This window comes from Tauraco erythrolophus, chromosome 1, assembly GCF_009769465.1.
Source record: "Tauraco erythrolophus isolate bTauEry1 chromosome 1, bTauEry1.pri, whole genome shotgun sequence".
NCBI lineage: Eukaryota > Metazoa > Chordata > Aves > Musophagiformes > Musophagidae > Tauraco > Tauraco erythrolophus.
Window position 1 is genome coordinate 17,326,647 of NC_141465.1, and position 21,814 is coordinate 17,348,460.

Consider the following 21,814-nt stretch of genomic DNA (forward strand, 5'->3'; position numbering starts at 1 on the left):
GATTAAAATCTTGCTTTTTTCCTCCTTTCCTCCCTTTCACTTTTGACCTTCTTTCAGAGGCTGTTCTATCTGGAGCTAGAAATCTTTGCTATATGGCTTCCAGAAGCAGGTAGGGACATTAGTTTGTGAAGAAGTAAAGGCAGATTCTCATCTGGTCTCAACGGCATCTTCCTCAGGAGGTCAGCAGCATTTGGCCTGCTGTAAGTCCACATTTCAGCCCTACTCTTTGCTCTGCCACTTGTAGAAGTGTTGAGATGGAGTGTTGAGATTTTAAAATGTATCACTTTTTCTCTTGTTAAAATTTAAGATGCTCAGAATTGCCCAGCATTTCCAGAAGCTGTGATGGAAAGGTAGTTAGACCTCCTCCTCTGCTCCTTGTCCCAGAGAAATCACCAGCTATTGAGCACATTCTGTCAAGTCCTAAGAAATTCCTAGGTCCTCTTCCTATAACTAGCAAAGCTGAAGCAGATCATGAAAATTTAGTGGAGAAAATATTGAGTATTGTTTCGTTGCTGCTGAATCTGATATTTTTTTGTTCAGCATGTTTTTGAAGTGTCCTGAGAAACTCAAATGGAAGGTGCTAAGAAAGAGCAGGAGAGGTTTATGGCTACAGAAATTGCTAGTAAAAAAAAAATGCGGTGAATTTAGTGACACTCACATTTCAAGTTAAGGTCTAATCGTTTGCCAGTCTGCCAGGGTAAGGAACTCTTTAGCTGAACCAGCACAGATGACGTGCAAACCCATAAATCTATCTACAGGGTGCTTCAGAAGCAATAGCCGGAAGAGAGATGTGCTGTCAGATGAGACCAGATGTCCCTGAACTTCTTAGGATCTCGAGTGCCTGGCAGGGACTTCAGTCCCTGGCTGGCTGGGGACTGAGGGGGCAGGCAGGGTAAGGGGGGGTACTACTGTATTCTTGTAAGGAGGTCTTGCAGAAAACCTGCCCACTTTTATACGGGGCTTCTCTCCTTTTGTACCAAGTCCCGAAGGAAGAAGGGCCTTTGTGTGTTAATCAGAGTGCCATGAGCGTGTTGGTTGAGTTGAGGACCTCAGAAACACACCTGGCTTTCTCACAGCAGACGAGAGAAGTCTCTTCATGAAGCTTCCTTGCCCAAGGCAGCTGGAGATTAAACTTTACAAAGTCAGCTGGTCTTGCGGAAATTAAGTTAGCTTTCTAGGGGCCCTCGCTGGCTCAGCAGTGCTCTGAGCTGGGCCCAGTAACACACGTGCTGGGACAGGAGGGCTGCTGCAGGGCCTGAAGGTGAAGGCTTACATGGGGATGAGATGCAGCAGTCCTGCAGGGCAGATAGCCTGGGTCTTGCTCTCCCCTCCTGGGTAATCAGTGAACATGTTGCAAGAGGCTTTAATCCTAAAGATTGACCTGTTTTCTCAGTAATTACACGTCCCAGAGCTCTGGCACGGTGACGCCGTGGGGCTGCAGAGGCACTTGCTGGAAGTGTGCAGATACGGCGGTGTCCGTGCTGTGGTCGCTCTGGCCCGCGGCAGCAGCTCTGCAGGTCGCGGTGAGCTCCCAGCTCATCTCCTGAACTGTAATTTCAAGCTGGTGATGAGCTGAAGCTCCGTGCTGATCCAGAAGACGTTCCTGTTTCCACTGGGCACTGGCTGGGGTCTCCCTCCGCAGTGGTGGCTGTGCCAGATGCCAGGATGGTTAGCACTGCAGGAGGGAGAAGAGCTGCCAGCTGGTGTGGGATGCCCCACGGAGCCTCCTGGGAAGGGAACACTTCTTGGGGATGTTGCCAGTAGAAGACAAGGTCCCTGCTAAATCTGCTGGCCACACTGAAGTGATTGAAAGATAAGAAAATATTTCCCTCTGCAGCTCAGAACAAAAGAGCAATGGAAATACTCTGATTCAAAATGTAAGCCAGTCAACTGGGAATATGTTATCTTCAAATTATTAATAGACTGCTGGTTTTAAACTCCCCTAAACGAAGTGCTGGGGGTAGACAAGTCAAAACGTATTGACTGGCTTGCAGAGTGGTGGACGTGCGAGGATAACTGCATAAAGCCGTCATGGAGCTGTGATCTGGGGAACAAAAGCCATGCTGTGTGAAGAACAGGAGCAACCAGCTTCTCTTTCTGTTGCCTCCATCTTGGGGTTTTGTAACTGCTGCCACCTCTCCAATGCATGAACAAAGGCTGCTACCTCTCACTTTCCTCATCTTCCCTTCACCGGCAGCCACAGACCTGGGGGGGTAACAGGATGAGGACCCCCTGCCCGAGAGGTGGATGTGAATGGTGAGGTCTGCAAGTGGTTGGGCTGGTGCTGGGCAGCTTCTCTGCCTGGTGCTGCTCCCTTGCTGCCGTGCTGCTGCGTCTCCCTCTGGGGCTTTGTCAGCCTGCAGAAGTTGGCTGCTCGCCCTCTGGGTCTCAGGAATCTCGCTCCTCTGGGCAGAAATCGAGCACAGTCTTGCTGCTGCAGCAGCCAGTGCTCACACAGGCAGTCACCGCTACGCAGGCACTTAAGCATGTCTTTGCTGCTGCTTTTCGTGCCACTTTGCTTGCAATTGCAAGCAAGGAGCTGACACAACCTGAGCAGCTGATTGTTCCAGGCCCACAACTGGATGACCACGCTCTAGCTTTTGCATGCTAACAGCAGGGCCTTGTTAGGCACGTGTCTCTCAAAGCCCTTTTCTCTCTTTCTGCAGAGGCCGGCTTTGCTGTCACAGCTATCTCCCGCACCCCCGGGGTGACCTACAACGAGTCCTTCGACCTCCAGTGCATCATCAAGCCCCACTACCCGTCGTGGGTACCGGTGTCGGTGACGTGGCGTTTCCAGCCAGCAGGCAGCACCGAGTTTCACGACCTGGTCACCTTCACGCGCGACGGTGGGGTCCAGTGGGGCGACAGGTACACAGGTTTCCGGACCCGCACTGCCATTGAGAAGGCAGAGTCCAGCAACAACGTGCGCCTGAGCATCAGCAGGGCGAGCGACACGGAGGCCGGCAAGTACCAATGCGTGGCCGAGCTCTGGAGGAAGAACTACAACAGCAGCTGGACGCGGCTGGCAGACAGGACCTCCAACCTGCTGGAAATCAGGGTCCTGCGGCCGGGTGAGTGCCAAGAGTGCGAGAGGGGCTGGGGGGTGAGTCGCGGGGATGGGGTATGTACCAGTGCTGTGGTGCAGCGCTCTCCAGAGTGAGGACTGCTCTCGCGGCTCCGACTGACCTCTCACACTTGTTCGTGGCTCAGGTGGAACTGCTCGGCTCTTCAGCCATGGATATGTTGGAGCTTTGTTATCCACCTCTGGGGAACTGGGTCCTTTCTTTGCTCCTCTTATGCTGTTAATGGGGTTTTCTTCCGGGAAGCGAGGTGACCAAAGCTCGGTCCGGTCTCTGTTCTTTTGAGACGGAGGTGGCTTTCAGATTGCTACTTCCATTCAACAGAACAGACTAACCTGAAGAAGAGAGGAGAGGGATGGGGCAAACAGGATCAAAGAAGAAAGACGTGCTCCCACCAAAGCCTACATGTGCACATGCGCCATAGATGAGGTTCTGCAGCTCTTGACTAGTAACTGGCTGCATCTCTCATGCTGCTGGAGGCAACTTCAAAAGCAGCTAGTGATCAAAGAGCCTGACTTTCATCCCCACCAGAAACTGAGCCCTTTCCAGCTGGAAGTCACCAAGGCCATGGGTGCCCACACAGAGTGTGCAATAGCTAGGCAACAGACACCTGGCTTGGCAGAGAGAGTCAGGAAACCCATATGGTGCTTAAACTCCCTGTACAGCCAGTGGAGAGTTAGGTGCCTTTTGTAGGCCTTGGCACTGATATTTTGGTGGGGCCTTCTATTGTCCATGAAGGGTGCAAAGATGTGTGGCCAGGGCAGCTCTGGGCCATCGCTGAGCTGAACAGTTTATTGCTGTGTTAGCCTTAGGGCTGGAGTTGATGTTTGGAGTGAGGCTTTTAGCACCTTCAGGACTCTCGGCTCAGGTCCTTGCGACATGGTAGTCCTCTTTTTGTGTTCCTGTGCAGAGAGACTCCTTTCTGCGGTCTATCTTCTGGCTTGGGCTTTGTGGTTTTCCCCTCAGTGTCCTTTTCATACTCTCCTTCCTCAACTCTTAGCATCTCTTTAGAAAAGTCAGGGGATGCTGTGAGCTCCAGGTGCCTCATGAGCTCTCCACCATCTTTCTTCCCTCTCTCCTTCCTTGCCCTCATCTCCAGGTTAATCTTCTCCATTTATCTTTATTATCCTGGCTTGTAATACGTGTTTTACTGCTCACAAGGTCAGGTTGGTGATGTTCATCATTTTAGCTTATTTCCCTAGGAAACAGCTTTGACTGGATACGGTCCCTGGAGTAATATGCTTCTTCATGGCACATCTCTGTGCACGCATATGTGTGTGAGACAGAGAGAGAAAGAGAAATCCTTGATAACAGCTTCCAGAACAGAGCCTCTGTGTCATAGCTCAGGGTGGCAATGAGGACATTTAAAGGACATTCAAACCATGTTCTGGCAGCTGATTCTTCTTCACCAAGGTAGTAACCGTCGAGTGATGCCCTAACAAAACAAGTCATCTAGGTCTCCATGGTTTTTACTTCTCCCTGTCTCTGCTGCTCAGCAAACTACTACACAAATCTTAGCTGTCAGTCCAATGAGCCTTGCATAATGTTTGCGCGTTTATGGGTCACAATGGAGAATGGAAGAGAAGAGAGGGACTCCTCAGAGCATCCCCAGCACCATGGTCGCACCCTCTCTGTGTTTTGTTTCCATGTCCCAGGCAAACTCTGAGAGCAGATGGTTGATGTTCTCCATGAATGCAATGCCAGCAGTCATACCAGTGACTGCTGTGGTTCTCTCTGTTTTTTCAGGCTGCAGAGGATTGTGTTGTGTCATTGCTGGGTCTTCAGAGAGGATACGGGATGATGTAGGAGGCACTGTCCTTGGACACCTCAGACCTGTGCTGATGAAGCAGGTGCTGGTTTTCAGATTAATAGCCAGGGCTTCTCCGAAAGGGGTCCTTCAGGACCCCTGGATGATTGAACATCTAAGAGCGCTGTCAGTCTAATTCTGTGTCTCTGTAGTCACTTTGATCTGAGATAACTTCAGGTTGCTATTGGGTGTTTTAGTCCTAGCTTTCTCCTTTCACTTGCCACTAGCCACAGGTTCCTGCCTTGACCCATATGCGAGTGAATTTGCGGTGAGCTATCTCCACTACTGATCCACTAAGGGACATTGTAAAGAAGGCTTGTCTGGAGGTCTTTTGGCAAATTGAGCTAGCATGTGTTTCTGGATTGTAAGTTACTGCTGGGATTCTCGTTTCCTCTTAAACCCCTGCTCCCTGTTTGTCAGAATGACCTTTCTATTTGACAGATTCCAGGTGCAGACATGGCAATCGATATATGTCAGCCTTTAAAGTGTGTTCAGGTGAGAAGGGTGAAGTAGTGGCTGCCTGATTGCTCCATTAATCTCTTTGTTTTGTGAAATCCCACATCCTCAAGAGACAGAGTGCTGGAGCTTCTCCTGGTGTGTCCGTTCGCTCTTTCAGTGCTCAAGCTGTCTCCTTGGCACTCTTGCGGTGGTAGCTGCAGGCATGGCAGCACTGGTTCTGAATTGCATGTATTAATGTGACTGCAACGTAATTTCACCTGCTGCTGTCTTGTGACCAACAGGTAAAGTTGAGGAAACACCAGCAGCTTGAAATGCTCCGGTCCCTTCCTACTCCTGGGAAGAAGCGAACCATGTTTGAGAAATGAAACGCGTAGCTCCTAGAGGAGGGAGAGAATTAGGCAGGCAGTGGCAGCATTAACCCAGTTCTGAATACAAGCCCTGTAGGTGGGATGGCACAAGTGTCCTGCATGGCATCTGGAGCCAGATTTGGCCTTTGAGTGTGACATTCCTGGCCCCTTGGGCATGAAGCAGTTACAAGGACTGCCAGTGTGAGGAAAAGTCCTATAAAGGGTGCTGGCTGTATATGTGAGAGCTTATAGAGAATGTAGGTATCAAGAGGGCATGGTGTGTGCTTTGCAGGGAGAGGGACCTGCAGTACTGTAGGGTGAGTCCTGGGTTTTAACTTCTGAAGGCTGGGGCAGAAATCCAGGGTGGTGTGGGGTCCATCAGACAGGGTTGTGGACCAGACTGGCTAAATCACCTGTGACCATTTTGTGTCTTTACGACACAGCGCTCTCCTTTTTACTTCTATCTCTCAAGCTGCCTGTTCTTTCTTTCTTGGTGAGCTCATGTTGCAGCAGAGGGGGAGGAACAATAAAGGTGCGGCTTGGTTCACGCCAGATACTTCTCTGAAGCCAAAGCTGGCAGGAGACCATGCACAGGACCGCGGGCTGAGCTTGGAGTGAGCCCAAAGTGCAGGGATGGAGATTTCTTCTCACCCACATCCTTGTGTTTGGGGCTCCCCTTCTGCTGCAGTATCTGGCCTGCCTCTGAAACCCCAGTTCTTTCATCCCCAAAAGCTGGGGCTTGCCCTGACGGCTCACCGCCTCTTTCCCTTCTAGAGACATTGCCTTTCCCTTTGCACACTTGCCCCTTTCCAGGTGTAGAAGAGTGTCCCCCATGCTAGCCTCACTGGACTGACCTGCAAGAGATCAGTCAGGACAGATGTGTCCTGTCCTTGGAGGGGACAGGTGTGGTGGCTCCCCAGCACTTGCTAATCTCTCCAGGTTTAGGGGAGGCAGAATGCAGGTGGTTCCTTTTGAACCCAGGTGACTCTGAAAGCATTGGGATTTGGGCTGAGCTCTCAGCATGAGGATGCTGGCTGAGCAGTACCCCCTCGCTGCTCAAGTGAGCATGGAGGGAGAGCCATGCCCAGGCTCTGGGTCCTGCCTGAGAGTGGAAGATGGTAGATAGATGCATGTGGGTCAAAGGGAGACCCGAGGACGGCCAGGCGGGCTCTGTTCCTGGCTCCTCGTTGGATCTTGCTTCTCCCTGCCAGGTTTTCAGGGATGGAGTGGCTGAGATGGGAGGTGCTGTCTGGGAGCAGTGTGTGTCCGTGCGATCTGTGGGACTCCGACAAGGGCAGCAGACAGTCTCTGGCGGCCCTGCACATGGTGAGGACTCTGCTGTGATCTCGGCAGGCTAGGATGTCTGGATAGGACTCCTTTGGCAAGGAGGCTTGAGCAGATTTGTGCTGGTGTATTAAATTGTCATTGTCCTCGTATGCATTACCTCACTTATCTTTCCCCTGCAGCACAAGTGAGAGGGTGATTCGGCAGAGCTCTGAGAGGGCCTGGGGTCTGAGTGCTGGGAAGTCTTTCTGGCAACAGCAGAATTAAAAAGCAGGGCTATCACACAAGCAGGAGGTTGTGGCAAACCCCCCACAAGCACCCCCTTACCCCTTTCATACTCAGGCACAGACCTGCCCATCCTGATCTGCAGAGCACCCACCTCCCCGTGCCTCTGCACTCTTCCCACCCCTCCATCCTTGCGTCGTCCCTCGGCTGGTTCCTTCGTGACTAATCCTGGAGCAGGCACACAGGGAGAAGCTGCAATCACCTCTATAAATCTGCCCTCTTGCTGCCGGGTTTTTGACAGTAATGAACGTGGGAGGAGGGACGGGGAGGGGTGGCGGGGGATGATAACCGAGCAGTCGCCAGGGGTGCTGGGCTGCTTTTTTGCAAGCCGGGCTATGAGAGATTGATTGACCTGGGAGCCGTCGAGCAAACAAGGCAGTCAGGCTCTTCATTAGAGCATTAATTAGCTTCCAGGGGCTCTCCAGGGGCTGCTTCCTAAAGTTTGGTTTATTAGGAGCTGTCAAGTTGAAACTGTCGTGGAGGGGGGAAGTGGAAGCTCCTCAGCTGGCCTTGGAGAAGGGGGAGGCTTATGCTTGAACCTTACTTTGGGAGCAGGGTGGGTGCAGAGCGCTCTGCCGCTCTCCACGAGAAACCACCACTGACAGCAGGCTGGCAGCGTTGGGATAGCAGTGGCTGGAGAAGGAGAGGAGAGGAGCAGAGGACCCTTACCTCTTGGTCCAAGCCCACCCCTGGCAACCGCAGAGAGTCTGCTCAGTATCCCGCTCCTTCCTTCTGAAGATTCTGTGATGGCTGTAACTGCACAGGCTGGGGACACTGGGAGGATGAGGACGGGATGAGGCAGAGGAGAATCAGAAAAACAGGCTGCTTTATGGCGCGGTTAACGGCAGGAAAGAAGGACTGATTTTCAAACAATCGCCAAGATGCTTGCATAGGATAAGGAGAGACATTCCTTAACAAATGAAAATCAGATATTACTCTTAATGCCTTTCTTCCATCTCATTTCTTAGTAACATCTACATGGAAGGAATCCTGTCATGGATGGATGCAAAAGATGCCTTTTCTACCATGGGTGTCCAGTGGTGTACTGACCTCTCCCAGGTTCTTGAATGGAGGCTCAAACAAGGGTTTTCAAGGGCCGTAAAGTGCCTACATAAAAACCTGACACTTTTTGCTGCTGGCAGCATCCAGCAATAAAGTTAAACAGGGAAGGCTAATGAGCTGGAAACTTCCTTACAGAAGTGAAGTCTGGAAGCCAAAGTTTGCTGCTTGCTTGATCCCAGAGTGGTTTTGCTCTGTAGAATAGCTCTGCTTCCCTGCTTTACAGCTGCCTGCTCCATCTGGCAAATAGTTACTCTTGCTTAAGTGATGAAGGAGTTCAAGAAGTGCTCAGAAGAGACAGGAGGCTGCTCATCAGCACCCGTTGACTGCGGCGCAGAGCAGACTCCTCTCCCCTGGGTGCACAGGGATTTGCTCCTTTCCCTTCAGCGCTACCAGGGTAAGACCTGGTGTCCTGCCTCAGAGCTGCTGCTCTTTCCTATCAGCGTCCAGCACGCTGAACAGTCAAAACAAAGGGGTTCAGCATTGCATGACTCTGGGCTGTCCCCTTGCATAGACTTGCATTAGTGACCCAGCTGGAGCCCTTTCTCTTTTCCAGGTGGCACAGGTGGGTTTGCTTCCTCCACCTCATACCACCGGTAGTGTCCTACCCATGCACATTTGCCCTGGGGAGCTCTGTGCCCATATTTTACAGGTCCCCTGGGACAGCTTCCCCGCTTAAACTTGCTGCCACCTCCTTGGCACAGTTATTGATCCCCAGCTGGCACCCTGGGGTGCTTTTTCTCTGTACTTAGCAATCAAATCCTGCTCCCAGCATCCCTATCCCCATCTTCTCTCTGTACTCTCACAGGCACACACACCCGAGAGCCCCCTCTTCTTGCTGCTGCTGTGGTGCATAGCATACCCTCTACTGTCTGAGCATTGGTTTGTAGATACAAATTAGAGGTGGACATGCATCCACATGAGGATGCTTTTCCTGCCCCACTCCCAGTGGGGCACTTTCTGGCTGACCGTGTCAAGCCAACTGTGGTTTTGTGCTCACGGGTATCAGAGATGTGCTCTGCCACATCACTCAGCTGGACAAATCTGGCCTAATGCAGGTCACACAGGGGTGTGGGGTTACGTCAGTGTCAGCAGAGCCAAAGCTCCCAGAGCTAATGCCATCTTGATCCCATAAAAACGTTGCTACGTGGAAAAGAGCCTATCGGCATGAGCAGCAGGGAAGGGAGCTCATGCTGCATGTGCTGCAGAGTTCCTCACCCCATGCTGGGGGTGCTGATACTGGCCTTGCGGGGTCCAAGCTGTGTTTTGCCTCCCCCAGCTTTTGGTTTCCCATCTGGCAGCAGTGATACTTGGCTCCTCTGGAATTTTGCCCATGAAATGTTTCTGTGGGAGCCAAGCGTGCTCAGCTGACTGCAGTTATGTTCAGGGTTTCCCTTGGGGCTTCAGCCTGGAAAACACACCCAAGGGCATAACCTGAGAAGTTAGATTTTAAATGTATAAAGCACCTCGGATGCATTTCACAAGGGTGAAGGGGGCAAGAATGCATCCGTGCATCTACTGGGACCGTGACCCAGCTCAGCCTGCCCCGTGTGTGCCCATTGATCTTACTGCAGGCACTCACCTGGGCTGTATTCGGAATATGTTGCTCTGTTCAAATTAACTCTCTTCACGGTTACTTTTTTAGGAGCAATTTTTTCACTTCAATTTCAAAGCACTTTCTGCTTCTCTCTTTGATATCTCCTGAGTGGTTTTGCACTCCCATTTGCAGCATGCATATACAGAACCACAGTGTCAGCCTGTTTGCAGTCTGTGCACATGCAACCTCTTTGATGTTGTCTTGAACGTCTTCTCTCCGCACACTTTAGCGTCTCATCGATTCCCTGTTTGCTTTCCTTGGACTAAAATACTCTGCAGTGAACAGTACTTAGGCGTTGTCCAGCTTTAAAGCTTTCTGCATCCCTCATGTCCTTGAAGCCTTCAAAAGCAGGAGCAACCTGAGGGGGAGAGGGAGCACTGGTGATGAGCAGGTTTCCAGCCAGGTGTTGACCAGCGTTATCCTTCCCCAGTCCAGGCATGGAGTCCCAGCCCCTCAGGCTCAGTGCTGCAGCAGCATAATTTTTCTCTTGCTGCATTCTTAGCCCTCCAGTCAGAGTGGTACTCAGCCCAGGTGTCCCTCCCAACATGCCCAAGCAGCAGCTTTGGCTGTCCATCCTTGTGCATGGGACCAGTACCATTTTTCTTGCTTCTGTATCACGTGGGATGCTTCTCCTGGAATGAGAAACTACATATTCCCCATCAGCCCTTTGCACAGGCAGGCTGTGTCCTGTTTTGAGATGAGCCAGGCAGAGAAATGGCCCAGCCCCAATTGCAGTGAATCCCCTGCCTCTTGCCTTCACAAGCATTGGTTCAGCTGGTGGTCTGAACGTGTCTTCTGTTTGGTGGGACACAACTGGCTGGACACAATGGCTTTGCTCTTCAGTGTGGCAGTGACCTGTGTAGCCAGGTGGTGCAGCAATGCTCACGTAAAGGAAGCAACTTCAGTAAAATAAACCCAGCCGTTTCTTCCCATGGTGATTTTACCTTGTGAGATTAATACCTTTGTGTCAGCAGAATAAACAAAGACAATTTTTATCCGAATGCTTTTCCAGACTTGGTTCATTAGGGGCTGACTGTTTTGGGGTTTCTACCTGTTCTCACATTGGTCAAAGACTAAATTCCTAGGTTCACTGAACCTGCAATCTGCTTCCTTACAGCAACACAGCAGGCTCCGGACATGCTGAACCTATGGCTCAGGGTCTTTTATTTTAGCGTGCATACATAACAGTTGGCTCACAAGGCCATCTTACTTGCTTAAATAGGACTTTGAGATGCTGTTAAAATAAAATTCCTACACTTTTCCGTGTCCCATATAATAGAGAAGCAGGGAGTCTGGATAATGATGGATCTGTAGCCCATCCTTCTGTAATACTTCCTCTATCCTTAAGAAGTTCAGTAAGACAATGTCTTGAGAAACGACGGATGGCTCATTTCACTTGGTTGTTCTTTCACACAGTAGATGGATTCGCCAGTTAATTTATGAAGGCAGCAGTATTCTGAGCATTTAGGGTGTGGGTGGAGCCGATCTAGTACTTGGTTGCACAGAAGGAGGTGATCCTCATCCCTGATGTGTGCTGCTGACTGCATGGTCCTGTCCCGTTCCATGTGCCAGCATTGATCCAGCTGTGCACCAGCTCAGTTTACTAAACCTGCAGAAAAGTAACCCAGTGGAGAGGAATAGTCAAAAGTGAGTGGAGTGAACTAGCACTTGGATGGATTCAGTTTGGTCCATCTCAGGGGACTTTATCTTTGCGTGGAGAGCAGCACTGACAACCTGGGGCTGGCAGGGCTGGTGCGGGCAGCGTCGAAAAGACCTTGTGATCCTGTCTGAGGTCTGTCTGGAGAGCTTGCTCTCTGGATGGCAAGAAAATGGCATTTCATACCACCCTCAGCATCTCATCTCTCTCTGCGTAGCAGCCAGCTTTTCAGCGGTAGCTGCTGAAAGCGCTCAAGTCAAACATAGGGCGTGCAAAAGTCATCCATGCTGTACGGGGTGCAGTTGTAGTCTTAGCGTGCACCTACACAAACTCCTCGAGTATTTTTCTGACACCCTGTTAGAAAATTCATCCGTTAATGGCCAGCTTCCAGAACAGCATGGGAGTTTATGTGTGGTGCTGCTCTATGTGTTATAACTTGCTCTTCGGGTACCTTTAATTACTTTTTTTCCCTAACTGACAGAGCGCTCCTTTGTTTGAAAGCTTTCTGATGAGGGGTTGATTAAATATCTCAGTATGTTATTTTTTTCTTTCTTTGTCCTCGGTGGCTGTAGCTTGGTACTGAATTTATCTTCCAATGATCCTATCTCCATATTTTAATTTACGAGTGATCAGTGAGCCGTATATTGTTTTCTGACAGCAGGCACAACTCATGCTGGGAATCTTTTGTTCCTCCCTCCCCTCCTCTCTCTCCTGCAGAACTTTTACATTCATTTCAGGGTTTGGCAAGAAGGTTTCTGGTTTTAGGTTTGTGGGGCATTTTGCTTTGGGGTAGTTTCGTTTATTTCTTAAATCGGCCTTGAGTCTTTGCTGTCCTTCAGAGAGACGCGGTTCTGCTTCTTGGGGAAGCTCTTGCTTTTCCCAGGCCAGCAGCATGTCCCAGCCGGTGGTCTCTGGCTTTGCCATGACCAGACCTTGGAGGCTGTGGGCTTCCCAGCTTTCTCCATCCCTGCAGCTACACACATGGCCTCTTCCATATATGCTCACAGATGTATGGCTTCTGGGCTTTGAAGATACTTTCTGGGTCACATATGCATGCTTCCCCAAGCCTGTGCTTGGTTACCTGCTAGTCTGTTAGCTGCTCCCCAGGCTCCAGTGTGGCATGGCTGGTAATTCCAGGCTGCCCCTTAGCTGAGCAGATGTCCTCATCACCTCCTGCAGTCTTCACGCCACAGCATGAGGCGTGCAGTGATGGACTTGACCTGTTACCCATGTGTTGGGTAGGTCAGCAGTCTGACCGCACTGCTTTTGGAGGGGGAGTGGGGAGGAGCATCAGGCCACTTATCAGTGGGTTTGGCTGGTGCGGTGCTCGCCTTCTGTGAGGCTGAAACATAGGGGAAACATAGCCCCCATCTTTAAAAAGGGAAAAAAAGAAGATCCAGGGAACTACAGGCCAGTCAGTCTCACCTCTGTGCCCAGCAAGATCATGGAGCAGATCCTCCTGGCAACTATGCTAAGGCACTTAGAAAATAAGGAGGTGATTGGTGACAACCAGCATGACTTCACTAAGGGCAAATCCTGCCTGATTAATTTGGTGGCCTTCTATGATGAGGTTACAGCATTGATGGATAGGGGAAGAGCAACTGACATTGTCTACCTGGACTTATCCAAAGCATTTGATACTGTCCCACACGACATCCTTGTCTCTAAACTGGAAAGACATGGTTTTGATGGATGGACCACTCGGTGGATAAGGAATTGGCTGGATGGTCGCACTCAAAGAGTTGTGGTCAATGGTTCAATGTCCAAGTGGAGGCCAGTGACAAGTGGTGTTCCTCAGGGGTCAGTACTGCGACCAGTGCTATTTAACATCTTTGTTGGTGACATGGACAGTGGGATCGAGTGCACCCTCAGCAAGTTTGCAGATGACACCAAGTTGTGTGGTGTTGTGGACACGCTGGAGGGAAGGGATGCCATCCAGAGGGACCTTGACAGGCTGGAGAGGTGGGCCTGTGAGAACCTCGTGAAGTTCAACAAGGCCAAGTGCAAGGTCCTGCACGTGGGTCGGGGCAATCCCAAGCACAAGTACAGGCTGGGCGGAGAATGGATTGAGAGCAGCCCTGAGGAAAAGGACTTGGGAGTGCTGGTGGATGAGAAGCTCAACATGAGCCGGCAATGTGCACTGGCAGCCCAGAAAGCCAACCGTCGTGTCCTGGGCTGCATCAAAAGGAGCTTGGCCAGCAGGTCAAGGGAAGTGATTCTGCCCCTCTACTCTGCTCTGTGAGACCCCACCTGGAATACTGCATTCAGCTCTGGAGTCCCCAGCACAAGAAGGACATGGAGCTACTGGAGCGGGTCCAGAGGAGGGCCATGAAGATGATCCGAGGGCTGGAGCACCTCTGCTATGAAGACAGGCTGAGAGTGTTGGGGCTGTTCAGCCCGGAGAAGAGAAGGCTCCAGGGTGATCTTATTGCAGCTTTCCAGTACTTAAAGGGGATCTACGGGAAAGCTGGAGAGGGACTTTTTCCAAGGGCGTGTAGTGATAGGACAAGGGGCAATGGCTTTAAACTGAAAGAGGGCAGATTTAGATTAGATATAAGGAAGAAATTTTTCGCTCAGAGGGTGGTGAGGCACTGGAACAGGTTGCCCAGAGAAGTTGTAGATGCCCCACCCCTGGAAGTGTTCAAGGCCAGATTGGATGAGACTTTGAGCAACCTGGTGTGGTGGAGGGTTTCCCTGCCCATGGCAGGGGGGTTGGAACGAGATGATCTGTGAGGTCCCTTCCAGCTCTAACCATTTTCTGGTTCTATGATTCTATGAAGCTGGTGTGGATAGAGCAGAGCACCTGATGCAGGCAGGTCCACCACAGTACAAGGGGAGATGCCCGTTCTGCTTTGCCACTGCACCTGCCAGCAGCATTTTGAGCGCGTCGAGCTGCGTTTCCCCAAGTCACAGGGGACAGTGTGCTTTGGGGCACGTGCCTGTGCTCGGGATCCAGGTTTGGGCTGGGGCTGGTGGAACGGGTGATGGTCAGCGTGAATGTACACAGCTGCTTGAGAATCCAGCTTGTCTTGCTGCAGCAGCAGGCTGTGAGGCGGGGAACGTCTACGCCTGCTGGGCCATGGACTTTGCGGCAACTTGGTGAACATGTTGAAATGCGCATCGCTTGGTGGTTTATTTCTGACCTCTTTCTGTCCCCAAGCAAAGGTGGGTCACAGCCAGCTCCTAGGCTGCTCCTGGGGCTGGGAGCACCCATCAGTCCATGCTGTGTGAGGCATTATTTGCAGCATTCGTATAAGGAACTGTAAATTTGGGAGAGAAATGTCATGTTTTAGCAAAACAGAAGCAGTCCATGTAGGGAGGAAGAGACCAAAGGCAGGCAGACTCAAGCCTCTCGAACCCCAGGGCAGTTGGGGTTGGCATTTGGGTGGCACCTGGGGTGATGTCACAGGGCACAGCCTGGGTGGGTGAAGGCATATGGCCGCTCCTTCCCACGCCGCGCAGGAGCTCCGCCCTGGCACAGCCGTCTGTGGAAGAGCCATCCCACCGTCTCTCAGGGCAGTCGGGCAGGACAGAGCAGACTCGGATTAACAGCCTGTCTGATTGCAAGCAGACAGTATGACCCTGCGAGGGGGGAGGAGGGAAAAAAGGTGACCCACATCCATCTAGACTAGCAGTCAGTCAGCTTGGTGGCTTGGCCGGGGCCTGGTCTTGTCTATATGAGGAAGAAGCAGTATGCAAAAGCGAGGACTTAATTTTATGAAATTAGTAGGCTAGAGAGGTTACAGGAGGACCTGCAAAGATGGGAGAGCTCCAGCTGTGGCTCTTTATCACTGCTGCAGACAGACATATGTTCTGCTTTTGTTTGCACGTCCAACCCAGAGCTGCCCACCTGCGACCAGGACCTGAGCGGTTTGGGGACCATAGGAATTTTTGGCATTGCTCTGAAACCAGCACTGCTGAAGGTCAAGATGGCAGGTTGGTAGTCAAAGTCAAAGTCTTGTCTCTTTTATCTGCCCACTTGGGAGTGGACAGCAGCAGAGCCTTCCACAGGAAAGGGTTAACGTTGTCTCTCCTTCCTATGGAGCTGCTCTCCCAGTAATTCAATCATGTCAGCCTGTTTGCAGGCAATAATTCATTGTTATAGGAACACTACTGTAAAGTGACAAGTTAATAATGGCAGTAATAATGGCAGGCAAAGTCTAATGCTATTTCCCATTCTCCTGCTCCTGTTGCACCAGCAGCCTCCCATGTTGGCTAATGCAGTTTGCAACCTCGCTAATCCAGTTTCAAGAGGAATTGTGTACTGTGAAAAAAGAATAACAGGAGTTGGGAGCTGTGCTGCCGTGTTGCTGCCGTCTCTGGGGAGGCTGCCCCAGCACTGGAAGTCTTTGTCTTTACTTTGCTGTGATTTCTGTGCCACGGTTAAGCCCAATGAGCAAGGTCCTCCTAGGAGCATCTCATCTTCTTCCCTTCTGCAAATGTCTCTCTTCTGATGCCTCTGCTCTGAAAGAGCTCGCGCATCTTTCCATTTTGAACGTTGGTTTGCTTTCAGCTAACCTAGTAAATGTGAGTCACCCCCACTCACCATGCCGAGACAGAAGGCTGGCGTGTACTTACTTGACTCCCGTCGCCCCATTTTCCCAGAGTCATTAACACGGGTGTCCTTGCAACACGTGCGGAGGTGGAGGAGGCTCTTCAGCCCTGCTTTGTGGAATAGAGAAGGGCTGGCAGAGGGCTGAGCGTTAGTGCATGTCTAAGCCTGTGGCAGGGCAGTGACCTGCACACAAGTCCCTTGAATCCCAGGCGAACATCCCCAGGCAGGAATTTGGGGGCTGAGTGCTTTTTGGGCCCTAGCAAGGGAAACGATGAGGCACGTTGTGACCGTGGCCTGAGAGGTCAGCTGAGTTTGCACCAAAAGCTCAGCCTTCGGGGTTGTACACTAAGGGTGCGGGGAGGGATGAGTTCCTCGCAGGAAGGGTTGCCTTGGGACCATGCTCCTGGAAATGAGTCTCTCCTGATCAGCCTGTTAAACCCCATGTGTGGTGTTAAACCACATCTGGGTGCAGGTCGGGCTGGCCTCGTTTCTGCTCCCACACATACACACACACCTCAGCACAGTGAAATCCCAACAGAGGCTTTTCAAAGTAGGACACTCCCCAGCAAAACTTCTTGCAACACTTCATCAGTTCTCCAGGCAAGAGAACTGAACTCCTCTCTATTCTAGAGGAGCTCTCCCCAGAGGGCAGCAGCCTCCAAAGTGGAACACCGCCTCCCCGCTCCAGTGACAGGGCTCCACGGGGACTCTGTGGGCTCCTGGTGGCCGTCCTCCTGCCCACTCTCTCTGCGCTGTGGCTGCTGGCTTGTGCGGAGCTGGCTCCTTCCCTGGTCAGCAGCCCCCTCCTCCATCGCTGCAGGGCAGCATGCTGGGGTTATGTATGGGGCTTTTTTGGGGAGAGGGTATCTTCAGCTGCAATGAAACATCACCGTTCCCGGGACTTGGTAATAGTGGCTCCCAGGTGGGAAGTGAACTCCTGCTGTTCTATTTTCTTGCTGCCTACAAGGGAAGATGATGTAAGGAGTCTGAGACAGAGCATCTTTTTATCACAGCATTTTTAGGTACAGATTGGAAAGTGCATTGGTAAAGATAAGTGTTGTAACCCCTGTGTGGTGATTAGGAAACAGAGGAGAGAGAGACAAGTGGCTTCACTGTGGCAGCAAGTCAGCAGAAATGCTGTGAATAACATCAGTACCTCGGTCCTCCTCCTCTGATAACTGCTTTCCCTTCCCCAAAATATTTATATAACTGTGCTTACCACATGCCCAGCTTGAGGATACTGATTGCTTGCTTGATGGTGTGTAGAAAACCCTTACCATCTATATCAGCTTGTAGAACATCTAGCCATGTCGTAGCCTCCTGAGGTTGTAAGGTGTGTCTGACCTGATCCTCCAGCCCAGAGGTACAAGCTTTGGGGGCCAGAGGCTGCAACAGGTATCCTGAGACGATGCATGTCCCTGCAGATGAGTGGGGACATTTTCGTCTGCCTGGGAATTAGCACAACAGGACTGTGATGCTGGAGGACAGTCTGTGAAGCGAGGTGTCTAGTAAGCATAATGGGTTTGCTCTGGACACCTCGTGTCTTTGGCAGCCTCCCCGCCCTAACAGGCACGTAATGTCGCTGTGTCCTGGGCAGGCTCCAGCATGAGCCATCACCCATTTAACCTCCCAGAGCTCCTCCAGCAGGTGCATCGGGATGCCCTCAGTGGTGTGGGAGAGCTGGTGTCTCTGTGCTGTTGGAGAGCTGGTGTCTTCTGTCCTGCCACTGCCTGCAAGGCCCTTTCCCGAACACCACCGCAGAGCTCAACGCGTGCACATGTTCTTCACGCAGGTTGCATGGCTTCATAGGGGCTGGGAGACCAGGCTGGCTTAAAAAATATGAGGGTCGTAACCGAGACTTGTTGCCAGTGTAAATTGAAAGTCTTAATAGTGTATGTAGGGCCAATTACAGTACATCAAGGTATGATATCCTCCTTACTGGCACCCCCCAGGGAGCCAGGAGACACTGTGGCAACAGGATTATGGTTTGCAGATGATATGCATGATAACTTCACCTAGACACACACACCTGTTTCCCTCACTAAGCAGATGTTTGGGAGGCTGTTAAGAGAACATCAGCCTCTTGACAGCGCAGCAGAAAATGCCACGTAACCGTGCCTGTTCGCGCCGCTGCACCCACCGCCTCCGCTGCTTGACAGAGGGCTGGAGCAGCCCTGCCCTGGCACACGGAAACCCCAGCCCCTGGGGCAGATCCGATCAACTCAGTGTTTGAAGGCTGAGCCCTTTCCCTGGCTCTCTGCCCAGGCAAATCCCCAAGCCAGGAAAGGGAGTTTCCCTCATGTCAGAAGGATGAGGTTTGGCTGGCTCAGTGCCTGGGGTGTCAGTCTTCTTGCAGTCTCACTTGTGCACCAGCAGCTACAATCATTTCTGTGTCATGGCAGGCATCTTTAAACATGACCTGGCAAGCTGCACGGGGTGTAGAGAGAGACTCACTTTGCGCTGGAATAGACTTGCCACCTGGATGGAAAGAAACGGACTCCCTGGTGTTGTATTGTACCATCACCATCATCACCCTGGACCACTAACTTCAGGATTATTTTTTTACCCCCCTCTTTTAAATTGTTTTTCCCAAATGCAAAATGAGCCTTTTGGATTAGTTTGCCTATCTGTGAACAGTGTCTGATGGCCATCCCTGTGGGAGAGCAGAAGTGCAAGCCACCCCACTAAGCTACCTGTGTCTTAACCAGACTGTGGGCAGAGGATCTCTCCCCTGCGTGAGCGATCAAACCAGCCTGCAGCCCAAAGGTGAAGCTGCCCCAAGGTAACCTGTGTGCCACAGAGTTCCCAACTCAGCAGTTTTCAGCCTGTGGTCTGCAAAAGCCGTAAATTATTTCTATAGGATCTGCAAAAGGTAACGAAGAAGAGGTAGGTGCACATTTACTATGCAGGAGCCAGCACCTGGATGGGGAAGCATTTGGTGTTCGCAGATTGGCAAAGACTGAGAATATCCTCTCTAATTCTGTGGGAGGGAAACAAAACCTGCACTTGTATCTTCCGTGGTGTGTCTCTGTTAGGAAAATAAGTCGTGTTAGATGAGAAGTGCACTGGCAGGGGTGTCATTATATATCACCGATACCTCTAATCTAGGTGAAACTTTGTGCAGGATGTTACGAACCTGTGCAAGCGCCTGCAGCCTAGCAAAGGAAAGACCTGTAATTCCCTGCTGGGGCATGCTGCTCCCACTGGTAGCAACGGTAGAAGCGATCATCTTATCAAGATTTGGGCGACTCTGTGCATGCATGGGCAAGTTCCTGAACGCTGGCTGTGGTGGCTGCCAAAGAGGGCTTCGAGCGCTGGGGGGTGTGGCTGGAATTTAAGATCTCATTTTTACCAGAGTTAATAAGATTTCTTCCCCATCACCCTCACCCCCACAAAAGAAGACGTCTTCCCAAGTGTCAAGTGGAAGCAGGGAGAGCTGCACGGAGGCCGTCTGAGAGGTCGTGCTGCGAGGTCACCCCTTGGATGACCTCAGGGGTCTGTGCTGCTTGTACACAGTGAGAACTGAGTGATTTTGGTCCAGGAACAAGCCCACACTGCTTCAGTGAGATAAATCTGTCATGTACGAGGTGCGGGTCGGTTGCCTCAAACACCAGGCTTAAAATTACTCCACGCCCGTCCTCCTCATTTTCATCTCCTGGAGGTGCCAGGATGTGGGAAGAGCACCAGGAGGGATGCGTGGATCTCAGCAGCTCCTTTCTGTGCATACCCTGGCTTGCCCTGTGTGTGTGTTGATGTTGAGCAACCCTGCCACATGCAGCATGTGTATAAACTGCATTTTAATAGATATAGAGCTACTGACTTAACATACACGGTTGCTATAGTAACAGAGGTTTCCTTAGTAACGGTTGCAGAAAATAATCCAGCCCCAATTAAAAATAAACTGTTTGGAAAGGGGGCTGGGGGAGAAAGGAAACTGCTGAGAATCACCTTCCCCTTTATTGGTTCATCTCCCAGGGACTCGAAAGATTGATTAATGCTTGAAATAACCTTTCTTAACCAACGGTGAGCCAAAAAGGTGGGACGAGCGTGGGTGGGGTGGCTAAGGCTGCCATCCTGAAGTGAAACAAAGGGGAAGGAGTGTGTCTGGGGTACGGCAGAAATACAACAGGGTGATGCTAAATCTCTCCATTAGGTTGAAGTCCCCAGGGAGGAAAAACAAGGGACTATTTCCCCCCTTCCCTGCCTTCATGTCATACCCATAACACAGCCATGGAGTCTTTATTAGCATACTGATTAAAACCACAGCAATCCAGGCTCCAGGGAAACGTCTCATGTGTTACCAGGATGCCTTTCTCAGATGCTGTGTTAGAGCAGGAAGCATCGCTGTGGTGGGGGTCCCTCCCTTCCACCCTCCCATTTGATGTTGTTGGCCTGTGCCCATCCTCTCCCTTGGCCCCTGGATCATCGCTTGCGCCGACAGCCATCCGAGGCCCTGGGGCCCAAGGGAGGCTGGAAGCAAAGCGTGATGCAAAGCGAGGAGTCCGTGCCTCGGAGAGAGAGGGAAGACAACATCGCTTCCTCGCAAACATGGGCTACATGAGACGGGTTTCCAGGGCATGGATGGGTATGGCTCCCCAGCAGCCCTCAGTCGTTCATGCCCGTGGTGCCACACTTCTGTCGTGCCACCCGTGCCCGGGACACTCACTAAGTTTTCTTAAGAGATACACCAGTTGTCAGCAGAATCCCTTCACCTGGCGACAAGACGGCACTGCCCCCTTTGTGAGGGAAGCTGCCAGGCAAGGAGAGGTGAAGGAGGGGATGTGGTGGCAGAGCTGCTGGTTGCGGTGCTGTGTCTGGCTGGGAGCCACTCCTCTCCTGGGCTCCGTAGGTGTCAGGGCTCCGGGGCACAGCCAGCACAAGTGTCACAGGAGGGCGCTTGGTGTCCTCCCCTGCAGATGGAATGCCCTGGGTGAAGGCTCAGCCTCAGCACGGGCAGGGGAGGCTTTATCTCCTGTTCCTGCAGGGAGAGAGGAATCGGAAATCCATGTGTGCCTCTCCCTGCTGGGACAAGAGCTAATGACGCTGCCATGTCACCCTTGGCGCTGTGTAACCACTTGGCTACCCGCATGGGAGCTGTGGTCATGCTTGGGAAACCGAGGGAGGTGACATGCCTGTGGCTTCTCCAGGCTGTGCAATCCGTGATGGACATGGAGTCAGATCTCGTGGATGCTGGAGCAGAGCTTGCTCCCGCTGATCCTTTCCAGTCTGGTGCTCTTTTTCTTTTCTAGTCGTGCCCATGTTTGGTCCCCTAGCTATTGCGTGTCTGTGGGTTACGTGTCACTGAGATGGCTGGCATGTGACAGCAGTAGAATCTCATTTAAATCATTCTTCCTGGAAATGGTTTTTCTGGAACTGGTCAACAGTTCATTGCCCTAAGGTGCAAACAGTATGATTTCATCATTAAAAAACCCACTGAGTTTGGGTGTAGCCTTCTTGCTAAGTTTGGTGCCTTAGACCACGGTGAATTAAGAAAGGGAAGCTTTCAAAGGGCAAACTGTGAAAAAGCAGCCTCTTGCTGAGGGACGTGGTGGGAGGATCTAGGAGTAGAGCAGGGAGTAAAAGAAGAGAGAAAATCTGGTAGAAGAACATCTAAATGCCTTTGTCTTAAAGGTTCAGTGCAAGTGGGACCCAGGCAAGCACAGCCATGCCTGCCGTTGGGGGAG

General features: G+C 51.5%; 1 protein-coding gene across 1 annotated transcript in view; it reads left to right on the forward strand.

Annotated features, from left to right (window-relative positions):
* IGSF3 (immunoglobulin superfamily member 3) overlaps window positions 1-21,814 on the forward strand; it is a 76,203-nt gene that overhangs the window by 46,854 nt on the left and 7,535 nt on the right. Inside the window, exon 6 of the mRNA XM_086631111.1 lies at window positions 2,667-3,071. Coding sequence (XP_086487237.1) covers window positions 2,667-3,071 — 405 coding nt within the window. The remainder of the gene's footprint in view (window positions 1-2,666; window positions 3,072-21,814) is intronic.